Here is a 12,772-nt window from a genome sequence, read left to right as displayed (position 1 = left end):
TATTGAAGAATGGTATGTTAAAATTTACTCCCTCTAGTTGATCTTTTAGTTCTAAATCTCAAATCCTCCTTTTGTTCACAATCCTGATTTCCCTTTTATAGACACAACAGAGCCTTTCAGATTGTTTACAACTGTTGACATTCGGTTGCAACTATTCAATTGCCCTTCCCAGAAAACGAAAAGCTAAAAACATAACTAATTACTTTATTAACTTGTAACTTCTTATGTCATACAATCATAGAAGCAAACAAAATCATTCGAACACATAGCCAACCAGGCCATCAAAATAATTTCCCTCTTCTTGGAAACAGTTCACGTGCAACACCTGTGATTTCACACTTTGTATACATGTTTGCCGTAGCATCTCTACCTTGCAATATCTGACAGAGACCATCACTCATTATGCTTTCTTGACCGCACATACTAGAGCATTTCCATATTTAATATCTGTCATAAATCAGCCTTTGATATGCTGATGCTAGCAACGGCTTGTTGAGTTTGGCCTTAAACCTGTCAATTTCGTTTGCTTGAAAAGATCTAAAAGCCTTTCAATAGATTGTTTTTGTATTATGCTCCCATGGTGTTCAAATCTGCACTCCACTTAATAAAATTTGTATCCAACACATGCCCAAATCTGCCACTTATCCCATCATTGGAGTCAAAGTACCCATTGTTATTCTCTATTCGCATAACGCAGATTCATATCCGCTGGTTACAAGAGGATTCAAATGTCATTTCACCAATTCCATTTAAAATCACTAATTTCATCTTCAAAGCATTTCATGATTTGTCGTTTTATAGGTATTCTGTTGAACCACTCATGAGCATTGCCCATGATTTCATATTTTGTATGCATGTTCAGTCAAGAATTTGAAACAACAAAAATGCTCCTCCGTTATGTTCTGAAGGTCCAGGAAGAATGTTAACAGAGGTTGTGGGTTGTGCTTTACACCTGCAGATTGCATTTGTTCAGAGTTTTAGAAGCCTTTTCATCAAATATCATGTGGCTGTGGTATTCCCTGAGAAAACATTTCTGCAAACGGCTCTGTCAAACAAGTTCGCCTGCAACAAACTCGTGGCTACCAAAGTTCATCGATGAGAGTACATTTTGATGAGATCTTTTGAGTGTTTTGGAGATAAGTTAAGTCTCAGTGATGACCAATTATGCTTTCCACTTCAGTATGACTTAACACTTTGATGAGACGCCTTTTTCCTTTGCTAGTCTTTCGTTGTCATACCGAAATTAACATTTCGGTAAGACATAAAACCTATCTCGATAAATCATTTTCGGTAAGACTGCTTGTCGGCAGGATCCCTTTTGCTCTGGCAGACTTTCGGTGTCTTACCAATATTTGCATTTCGGTGAGACATAGAAGGTGTCTCTCCAATAAATTGTTATTCGTTGTGACATGGCCTTTCGGCAAGACATGATTTTCATCCTATCGACTTTCGGTGCTTCATCAATGTAGTCTTTTTTTGGTGTAACAAGAAAGGAGTCTTGGTGAAATGTCACCACTGTCTTAGATGGCGAAGGGTCTACTTCCTTGGTGATTCATATTTTTGTTTTGTAGAGACAAGGGGGATGTCTATTCGACATAATAAAATGGACCATTTTGAATTTGAATTTCCCGCCATATATGAGATATTCCATTTGTTGTGTTCTTTTGAGGATTTCTCATTATTCCAAACATTTGGTTCTGGTAACTTTATGCTAGGGAACATACTGAACCACAATGTGTAAATAGATACAATGTGTAAAATAGATATGTGGGGTTAATGGACAATAGTGGGAAAATTATAAGGCTTATATGCACATTAGTGGGAAAATTTTCAAGATTTGGGAGGCAATGTGAAGAAATAATATGTCATTTTGTGAGGTGCTAACAGATAGTATTCCTTTTTATTAGCTTTGACCAAGAGTTAGTTAGAGTCGCACCTTTTCCTTTTGATTAATGTTTCTTAGTTAACCGTTGTTTTGGAAGATAGAACAAATTTCGGCCTCTTTAATAGTGATCATTGTATAATCAGATCGCTATCCATAGTATATCACTGTGCGTTAAGATTTATGAATCAGATTTATGAATAGTTATTATTTTAGATTGCTGCTTTTCTTATTGATCAGCAAGTATAAATGTCTTCAACAATGATCAGTCTTCATAGCTGTTTGTCTCCAATTCTCTCACATCAACCCTTGCCATAATGACATCAATGACAACATTTCAACAATGAGAACATGTGGCAGCAAAACAGTTGCAGCAACAAACACTTTAGCTGTATGAATTTTTTTTAAAACTAAAGCAGCTTGAGGCAAAATGGGCAACCTGTCCAGGAACACCGTGGATTGGAGCTTCCATACCTTGAGAACATCTTCTTCATCCCTTCCTCCTACTTCACGTGTACCTTTTGTTGTTATTACTGTCAGAAGGGAATCTGACTTGTTTAAAATGGGGGATAGCGTAGACCACGAATATAAATGAATGTATTGTTTTTGTTAGCCGGCATCATTATGCTTTAATCCTTGTCGGCATTGGGTACTGGTGTAACAACTTTGGGTTGGTTGTTGGTGGTTATGTTAACCAAGTACCATAAGTACATGCTCATTCAAATACAATATCTGTCAAGGTAGGGACACTCTGGATTGACTTGTCTCTATACCAAACAATCAATCTTGATAACTACCAATAACATACAGGTTTGATTATTCCCATGTTCTCTATGCTGTTTCTGTGATTTCCATTACAGTAAATGCTATCTGATAGTGTAGCTTTATGCTAAATGCATTAGACACAGCAATCATAAAAGGATGTGAATTTGGGGGGTCAGAGAAGGTTTTGGGAAGAGAACATGCACTCCCAGAGGAGAAAGAGGCTAGACCTCATCAAACTTTGGCCATTGGATTGTACATATTACTGGTTTGGATTATCTGTGAGATCTGTAATATCTATAGTGAAAGCATAAGCTGCAGGAACAGCAACTTCAAAACAGGAGATAAATTGGCTGCAGCCGATATATTAGTCATTCTTGTCCTAAAGATAAAAATGATTAAACTACCATCTAGTTATCCAAACAGTAACCATTAAAATCCAGCGGATAAAACTGGTTCAAAAAATTGGATACTTCCAAATTTCCAATAACATTTCAGTATTAAAAGCCATAAGAGATGCTATTAATATATCTCCAAGTATCAAAAAAAGAATTAAAAAAAATACAGCATTTACCAGTAACAAAGCTATCTTAAAATTGTTGATTTTATGATCAAACTGATAACAAAGAACATAAAACAATAAACGCAATACACATAACACAGTAGTACCCTGGGAGAACCTCCCTCTTGGAGGTGAAAAACCCAGCAACAATCATCTCAGTTTATATTAAATCAAACACAGTAGCACAATTACAACATTCCCATGCTAGGGCAGACTTATCTGAAATGCTATGACCTTGACAATCCTTCAAATGCAGATCGCTGTCACTGTAACTTCATTCGGTAGCACTGAAGGATGTTCGCTCAGCTTGGAATACAAGTTCACCAGCCTTTAGACAGATTCAAGAACCCTCGGTTATTTGCTGATTGCAGAGATAGGAAATTCACTGTTTGTATTGATGTTAGAATGATCACAAATCATCTTGTACATATATGAATTAATGCCTCCAATAGATCATAGTCGGCCTTGTAGTTTTGGTGCCAAGAATAGGATCAGACCTTTAATTACAAGTTACATATAGGTCGGCCCTAATTACAAGTTACATAATTGCACAAGGGGTTCGCCCATTTAGGGTCAGACCTAAATGCTTTACAAGTTACACAAATTACATGATGCCGCCCATGATTACATAAATAACTTAAACTAGAATCCGATTCTAGCTACATATTTCAACACTCCCTCTTAGCTAGAGAGGATTTTATGAATAATTAAGTCACATAGAGGCTACTCCCATGGATGAAACACATGATACGTTCACCATAGCTACTCCCAGATGGTGAACGAACTCATCATGGAATTTCTTCCATGATACCCACCATACCTACTCGTAGAGGGTGGTAACACCATGCCTACTTGCAGAGGGTGGAATTTCTTCCATGATACCCACCATACCTACTCGCAAAGGGTGGGACCACCATGCCTACTTGCAAAGGGTGGAATTTCTTCAATGATGCCCACCATTACCTACTCGCAGAGGGTGGGTCCACCATGCCTACTCGCAGAGGGTAGAACGAGGGCTTTCACCTCAAACTTCTCCCAGAGAAGAATGCATCACCACCATGCCTACTAGCAGAGGGTGGATCGAAAATTATTACACAAAAGATGAGTCTTCCTCTGAAGCTGAAACAAATTGGCTCCCTCTGAGCCTAAGAAGCTCCCTTTGAATGTTATAGCCTTCTTTTTCCGAGAAAACATCTTCAGCCACCAACTTAGTCTCATGGCAGCAAGCTGCATCTTTATTCTTCAGCCTGCGTGACTTTCCCACAGGATGTATCAAGCTCATCCACCCTAGAATGCAATCTCCGTCCTAAAAACATTCAAGAGAGGTTACCAATAGTTTAAGACTATCATACATGATTCGCTATCCAATGAATTGATAACATGAAAAATTCAAAAAATACTTCTCTTTATAAGTTAGTTTTCAACATAACCATCCACTTATATCACACTAAATCATCTGATGATGGCTGCATGGCCTTTGGCCCTCGCCATCACTCAGAATCCATTCTCATCTATAAGCACTTCATAAATACCCTTGCCACAGGAGTGTGAATTTAGTTTGAAGTCTGGACACTGCTCTGATCTCTCAGTCTACAAAAAGGATACGGGATCTACCTTCAAGCTGTTAGGCTTTATAGAAGGAACTCGCTCTGATACCATGTTGATTTTATGATCAGACTGATAACAAAGAACATAAAACAATAAACGCAATACACATAACACAGTAGTACCCTAGGAGGACCTCCCTCTTGGAGGTGAAAAACCCAGCAACAATTATCTCAGTTTATATTAAATCAAACACAGTAGCACAATTACAACATTCCCATGCTAGGGTAGACTTATCTAAAATGCTATGACCTTGACAATCCTTCAAATGCAGATCGCTGTCATTGTAACTTCATTCGGCAGCACTGAAGGATGTTCGCTCAGCTTGGAATACAAGTTCGCCAGCCTTTAGACAGATTCAGGAACCCTCGGTTATTTGCTGATTGCAGAGATAGGAAATTCGCTGATTGTATTGATGTTAGAATGATCACAAATCATCTTGTATATATATGAATTAATGCCTCCAATAGATCATAGTCGGCCTTGTAGTTTTGGCGCCAAGAATAGGATCAGACCTTTAATTACAAGTTACATATAGGTCGGCCCTAATTACAAGTTACATATATGTCGGCCCTAATTACAAGTTACATAATTGCACAAGGGGTTCGCCCATTTAGGATCAGACCTAAATGCTTTACAAGTTACACAAATTACATGATGCCGCCCATGATTACATAAATAACTTAAACTAGAATCCAATTCTAGCTACATATTTCAACAAAAATAAATAATCAAAGAAGTGTTGAGAGTCAAGACTTCCTGACAGGCAATTCATAAGCTCCTTCTGGACATAAAGCTTTCATCAATTATATAACAATATGTCAATATATAAAATGACTCATCACCAAAAAACATATAAGGGCAAAACCAAGCCATTAATATCTCTTGCCAGTGCAATAGCCAAAATGGTGCAATATAAACTGCTTTAGTTTCTTGAAAAGGTTTTTAAGAATAATGCCACCTAAAATTTCTCCATTTGAAATGCAGTTCCTCGGTAACCTGTCAAAGATACATGTCATAGATTTAGCGATACAATTTTTTTTTCTCGGATGCGGCTGGGGACCATTGTACATTTTCGTATATTTATATGGCAAGAATCGTCAGCATATACATTCTTCGATCATAATAGGCTGTTGAAAACACCCATAACACTTGAAATGTGATTTTCTCTTTTGTGTAAAGCCCCTAGGGCCTAAACAAAGTTATATATGTTTTCAACATGATGCACTTTGGCCAGATCTGCCATCTTTGCTCTCTTCAATAGGTGGAGACAAGGGAGGACTTCATCTTTACATGCCCCATTTACTATGAGTTATAGGGAAGATATTACTTCCTATACAGCAACTCAATCAACAATCTCTTTACTTTCTTTAGATATCCGGACCAACAATGTTTGGACCTTTACCTTTGGGAGGCCATCACCCTTTAGAACAAATCCTAACATGGCATCTCTAGGGATTCCAGAGCCCCCAGGTTGATTGCCTCCTCCTCCTCGCATATTAAGTAGACCAACAACTCTAGACAGATTTTAGATATTGCTACTTGTCTTATAGGGGTGGATACACCCTATGTCACATAGTTCGCCGAATTTCATGCATGAAATTCGAATTTGGGCGAACTTCAAACATTTTGATAAAATTCGTTGAAATTCGACTTAATGTTCGTACAAAAACGTGGATGAGATTTTTATTAAAAAAATATTTTCAAAAACATTTTTTAGGGTTTTGAAACACAATTTTTAATGGTCTTTGACTAATTTTTTAATGAAATGCTGCTCGACTTCACTATAAACACATAGGAATGAGTGTGATTGATAAAAAATTGTGCGAGCTGATCGTTTGAGGGAGGGACGAAAAAAGTTGAGCCGCATTTCTGCCGTGCCATGTGACTCTATTCCTTTCTGTTTCTTCATGCGACTTCATTCTTTCTGCACGAATCCATTCCTTTCAGCTGTCTGCAGTCATCAAAAGAAGAACTTCATCTTTTCAACGCTCGACTCGAAGGCTTTATACAGTCATTTTCTCCAGCGCTGTGTTCAGGTGGTCGCCATTTTTAGGTTTAATTCTTCGTTTGTGCTATTTGGTTACGTTTTAGGTTTTTTGGGAATCATTTTCCTTTCGTATGTGTATTATAATGTTGATGGTTTATTTTATACTTACTCTATGTTTAATATTAAAAATATTTTATTGATTGAAAAGTTAAATATATAGTTATCGTTTGTGTTGTTTGGTTTTGGTTTAGGATTTTTTTTTTTCCCTATTATAATATATATATATATATAATAATGTTTCTAGTTTATTTTGTTTTTTTCAAAAGATTAAACTATTATAAATTTTATGTGTAATATTAAACATATTTTGTTAAATATATTTTATAATTGTGTCTATCTTATTACAATGATATCAAATTTAGCAATTTTAAACTACTTTAATAATTTATTGTATATATTACTTATATATAAAAAAATAAATAACTTTATATTAGGTGAATTTAATCTCGAATTTTTTCTGAATTTTTACCATTGCCAAATTTCATCCAAATTTTATGGTTGCCGAACTCGAATTCAAATTCAAACCTTGTGACTTAGGATACACCTATGAGACTGTCTCTCACGGATTTTACCTTAACATGTTCCCCCAAAACCATCCCGGTCCTACTTCTTCCCAACAGCACGATTCAGCTCGTCATCAGCATAGCTACACTCCTCTCCAACCAACCCTTCAACATAGGGGCAAATGCATATTACAAGTTTTTTTTCACTAATATAGGGCTAACTTTGGCCTTAGATGATAGATGCAATCCTATGGGGACCATCTTACTCAACCCTCTCAACCTTCAACACTCCACAATCAGTATTATCAGATCTTGTATCAGTCCCTTCACAGTGATTGATGATGGCACCAACAACTTCACCATTTATGGCCCAGAGAGTGATAATAGATGATCTAGTATTTTCCTCAACATTTGCTCTTCAGGGTTCTTGTTCCCCCATCTTGGCTATTTATACTAGTTTTCTCAACTACTTGTGTTGGTGGCCCCTTATCGCTTGTATTTGTGTCTTTTTTTCTTAGCCTTTGTGGTGCCTTTCTAGGTTTCCATTCCTAGAATTTTTCAATTGTAAACTAGTATACTCAAGTCCCATTGACCGACTTTCAGACATCTCTGATCATTTGTATGATTTCTCTCAAGTCCCATTGACCTATTTTTGGACATATGTGGACATTAATATAATTTATTTCTTTCTTTCTTTGAAAAATAATCTTAACCCTCATTCTTACCTTTGAACCCCCACTTACCACCTCATATTTGGGATTCAGAACAAGTACAACCCAATCATCAATGCTCTCCAACATGTGCAGGCCAAAAACACTAAACAATTTCCTCCTTGGCATTAAAATTAAGACTACAATTAATTAAATGAAAGAGTAAATGCATTGTGACAAAAATCCATATAATTTGTGGGATTTTCTTATCTAGCATATGCTATTTTGACCTTTACAGATTTTAACATAAATCAAGCAAGGATGTCTGATAGTTCCCACGACCAATCACCAAGCATACAAGAATCAAGACATGAGATTCACTCAATTTCTAGGTCAAACAAATGTAAGGCACCGATACTTAAGTGCTGCAATCAAACAGCACCAAATTTTTTAAATAACTAAACAGTGATTACATGCCACGGAAAGAATTCATTTTTTTCTCATCTTAAAGAAAGAAAGAATGATATCATATTAATGTTCACAGATGACGATAGTAGGTCATAATAAACAACAAATATCTATCTTTCTAACAAGCATTAAGAACCTAAAGAAAAAAATAATACCAAACTAGATTGTTTCTCAGATGAAAGTAATTCCTTTAAAACTGCTAACAGCTTATCCTCCAATCCACTATTTAGTAATTCATTTACTTCCTTTGTTATTGCATCATGTTCAGGGGAACCGCTTTCAACTGACACTGCAAACAAATAGAAGAAAAGAAAAACAAGCCATCCAAGTTAAAAACATCAATTTAAAAACATCCAAAAGCATGATATCAATATTATTTATATTCAACAAGGCATTTGCAAATTACTTAAGCTGAACACAGAATTTGATGAAGAATAAACATTAGTGCTTTGAAACATTAAAAATGGGCCATATAAGAAGCACCAATCATGCAAGAACCGTCTAATTTGGAACTGACCTTCAATTAAAGTAGAAATTAGTAAGCTATTACAAATTAGGCATGTTACTATTCTCCCTTGCCATTTCTAATACATGACTTCAATAATAACCTATTTATATTTCAAAACATCAACTCTTCACCTTTTCTATTTTGAAACGTAATAATTTCATGTATCTTGAAAACGTTGAAGTCACAATTTAAAAAACAGGTTCAAACAAATAATTTTGAAAATCTAAAAATGGAAAATTCACAATAAGAAAAGGAAAAAGGTTTGAACAGATTAATCCACCAAACTGGCAAAGACACACTAAATGCAAGGATACTATTACATTCATACCAAGTTTCAACTGTCAAATCGTTACCAAATATTTGCAATATAACTTTTGCTTTGGCAAAGGCTTACCAGCTGGGGTTAGGAGGCTTAAGCTACAGTCAACCTATTTTTTACAATTTTACAAGTGTAGATGTTCAAAACCTAATTAGGATTCGTAGATGTCATGGTTTCCTAGTTTTTCCAATTTGTCATGGAATTCATATTGCTAGGGAGAAATCTCATGCCTATGTATTGGGATATGAGTTCCCTTATGCATGCAAACCCCATTAACAAGTTATGAAAATGATATTTGAACATCTTCTTGTTCTAAGCTTACCAATCATGCTTAGTGGTAAGAGCCAATCATGCTTAGTGGTAAGAGCAGATTCAGTCAATCTTAATTTGGGGATTAAGTTATATAGATTGAATGAATTACATGGGATAGTTCTATAACCGACATTCATTAGAATCTGGATAGCAAATAATAGCTCTCATTAGTATTAAAGCATAATGTCTACTCCTTTTAATTTTTAAAATGGATGGTCATTTCGGCTGTCAAAATTAAAAATTATAATTATCCTGGTTCCTTAGACATTTGCAATGATGCATGGTGGACCAGACTAATTATTGCTCCCTGTTGGCTCATGAAACCCCAAAATAAACCTTACAAAATTGCAAGTCATTTCAGATTCTCAGCCCTGGTTTTTATTTTTGCAGCCATGAATGCTAATATGGCAAAGATTATACATTGCAACATATTATAAGTGCTGAGTGTTTTTTCTTGGTTTCGCATGCCTTCATGCAGGCTGCATCTCTTCTTGATTCAAGATGATAAGAAGCTTGCTTGCAATCAAATGTCTGTTCAAAATTGCATTAAACATTTTCCTTGTGATGATTGAAAATGCCAATTCAAAAACTTGCAAAGAATGAGTTTCTGTGTGACATTTTTAGTTGTCATTACCAAAAAAATTTAACTTATTCAAAGACAGTACTTGAATAAATATCATTATTTTATGTTTTCCTTGGGGTTGTATGCTTCTCCTTTTTCCATGAAGCCAGTGTGCTGCCAAGTAAGATTGTATTTTCCATGTTTTCAGCATTGGAATTTCAATTTCCCAATTAACAAATGCATACAAGGGAAGTCTTCCTTCTTCAATGTCTAGCATTTAAAGAAGCTGTTGAAAAGCAAAGGAAAGTCAAACATAATGCCCATTGCCCAGAAGGATTTTCAAAACAGGCAAGACTCCAGTCATTATTGAACAAAGGATACAAACATTAGATGGAAATGCACAATTATGTCATTGTTTGGATCTCAAACCTAATGCAAAAACCATCATGCCTTACATGACAACAACTGGAAGTTAACAGAGGAGCTTAATACAGTCGATACATTTAATCCTCTCAAAACAATATTTAATATGTTTTTTGAGAAGACAGATGAGTACGAACCTTGTTCAATACATTTAATCCTCTCAAAACAATATTTCATATATTTTTTGACAAGACAGATGAGTACGAGCCTTGCCTTGCCTTATATAATAATGTTTCTTGACTTGCTGGATTAAGAATACACGGTTTTGTGCTGGAAGTTCAATAAGAACATGCCTTTAAGAAGATTGATTATTATTAGAGAAAGGTACATATATATCATACATCACAACTCAAAGGATCCAAGTCTCAAGATCTTTAAAATGAGCACCTGTATTATGAGAATGCTCCTTCTAGACAACAAAATTTTCAATATTATATTTACATAGACTATGATGATCTGGCACATTTTAGCTCAAAGAAAATCATAAATGTCACAGCCCAGGAATAAGACAGATTATAGACTAATGAGATGCTAAGTGGATAGTCAAATCTGGAAACCAACAGAGGTGCACTGAAATGAAAAGGCCAAAGTGTAAAAACAATTAGATTGAGATTAATCCTTTGAATTTCATTTTTTGTCAAGAGTATATCAAGAAGAAAAGGAAATAAGCCGCAACAAGAATAAGGAAGTTCCAAATATTTCAGAAAAACATTAATTAAGAGCAATGTTTATTCAGGTAAAGTTTCTGTTCACTAGATTTGAGACTACTCTACGGCAATGCAGGAGAAACAACATTAAGATTAAAGAATATTAGAAACCTTATACGCTAAGATGAACCTTCTACCTATCAGGTAACCAGATGTAGGATCTACTAAGAAAATGGCAAAAAAATCAAAGTCTGTAGTTAGCCGGAGCATAGTTTGCTTCTAAAATTAATGAATAGACAGACTCCATTACAAAGTAATCCACAAGAATCATTTCATGGTTGCCCAACAGACTCTGGTTTCATTTAAGCAATATTACTATGATTTGTAAGTCTTCATTTATATTTCAACATAAATAGTAAGATTTTGTTTTTCCTCAGCAATGGCTTTTAGTAAACTACTAAACATCATAAAAAAGACCATTGTAAGAGTAATTTTACGATCTGCGCATATACATGTTGATAATATTATGAAAATAAAACTTATAAGAAGTGTTAGAATCTATTTATTATGTGTAGACCATGACAAGTGAATATTGTTTTCCTAAATTGAAAACATCAGGACCAATTAAAAATCATTGTAATTTTTGGAAATATAAAAATTTCTTTTGAAATTAATGCATGCTATAGCATACGATACAAGAGGCAATTTAAAGCTAATACAACGAGGGACTTATTAACTCCCTGCTAAGATCAACGTGACAGCTATCAACAAATTCCTTGAAAAGCTACAATCATTATTTATAATAGAATAAGATGAATTTGTCAAAATATTCCAATTTAAATAAAATCATTACAAATTGGAATAGTACAAGCATAAATGATGCTTCTAAAGAAACCTGTAAAGAAAACATGTCAACTTACACCTATGCACCAAGACTTGATGACTGCATTTTAGAAGGCATTGTCGCTCCAAGAAATACTGCATTGCAATCTGCAAAGAAAAAGACCATTGAAATACAAACATTTTAACAGTTCATCTTTACAAATGAGTACAATTCTAATGTAAATGAATCATTTTTGTTTCAAATTAAGTTTATCTCAATCTTATTAAACACTTCACTACCTACCTCAATTTATTTGTTTATGAGTTCCCAATTCAATGATGTCTAATATAAAATTTTAAACTACAACACAGAATCACTAATGCTTTTCTTTGAAAACAATAACGTCCATGCTTTTATGATCCACTAATCATTTCGCATATGTTATATAATTATCATACTTCATACCTAAACCAAGAAGCTCTTAAACGGGTATGTCATTTATATATTGTATGATCAAATCTGTAATTTGCTAATGTTTATCATCAATAATGTATTTGTTATACAAGTTGTTTGTAATATTTCCAATACTTTGGCAACTATATTTGTATCACAAACCAGACAAAATACATACACTACAACTCAGAAAAATGCATTAGGCATCAGAAATCAGATTGCATGCCACTTGTTTGACAAATT

General features: G+C 34.8%; 1 protein-coding gene across 3 annotated transcripts in view; it reads right to left on the bottom strand.

The window, feature by feature from the left end:
- The window catches only part of LOC131045463 (uncharacterized), a 285,469-nt gene that overhangs the window by 251,299 nt on the left and 21,398 nt on the right, over positions 1 to 12,772 (bottom strand). For all 3 annotated transcript variants that reach the window (XM_059218424.1, XM_059218422.1, XM_059218423.1), the window contains exons 4-5: positions 12,174 to 12,243; positions 8,638 to 8,771 (exon numbers count right to left, since the gene is read on the bottom strand). In XM_059218424.1, the coding sequence (XP_059074407.1) occupies positions 8,638 to 8,771; positions 12,174 to 12,243 (204 nt within the window). The remainder of the gene's footprint in view (positions 1 to 8,637; positions 8,772 to 12,173; positions 12,244 to 12,772) is intronic.

The sequence above is a fragment of the Cryptomeria japonica genome, chromosome 3, assembly GCF_030272615.1.
Source record: "Cryptomeria japonica chromosome 3, Sugi_1.0, whole genome shotgun sequence".
In the NCBI taxonomy this organism is placed as follows: Eukaryota; Viridiplantae; Streptophyta; class Pinopsida; order Cupressales; family Cupressaceae; genus Cryptomeria; species Cryptomeria japonica.
The sequence above is the reverse complement of the archived record's forward strand: the minus strand, read 5'-3'. Positions and strand labels throughout refer to the sequence as shown.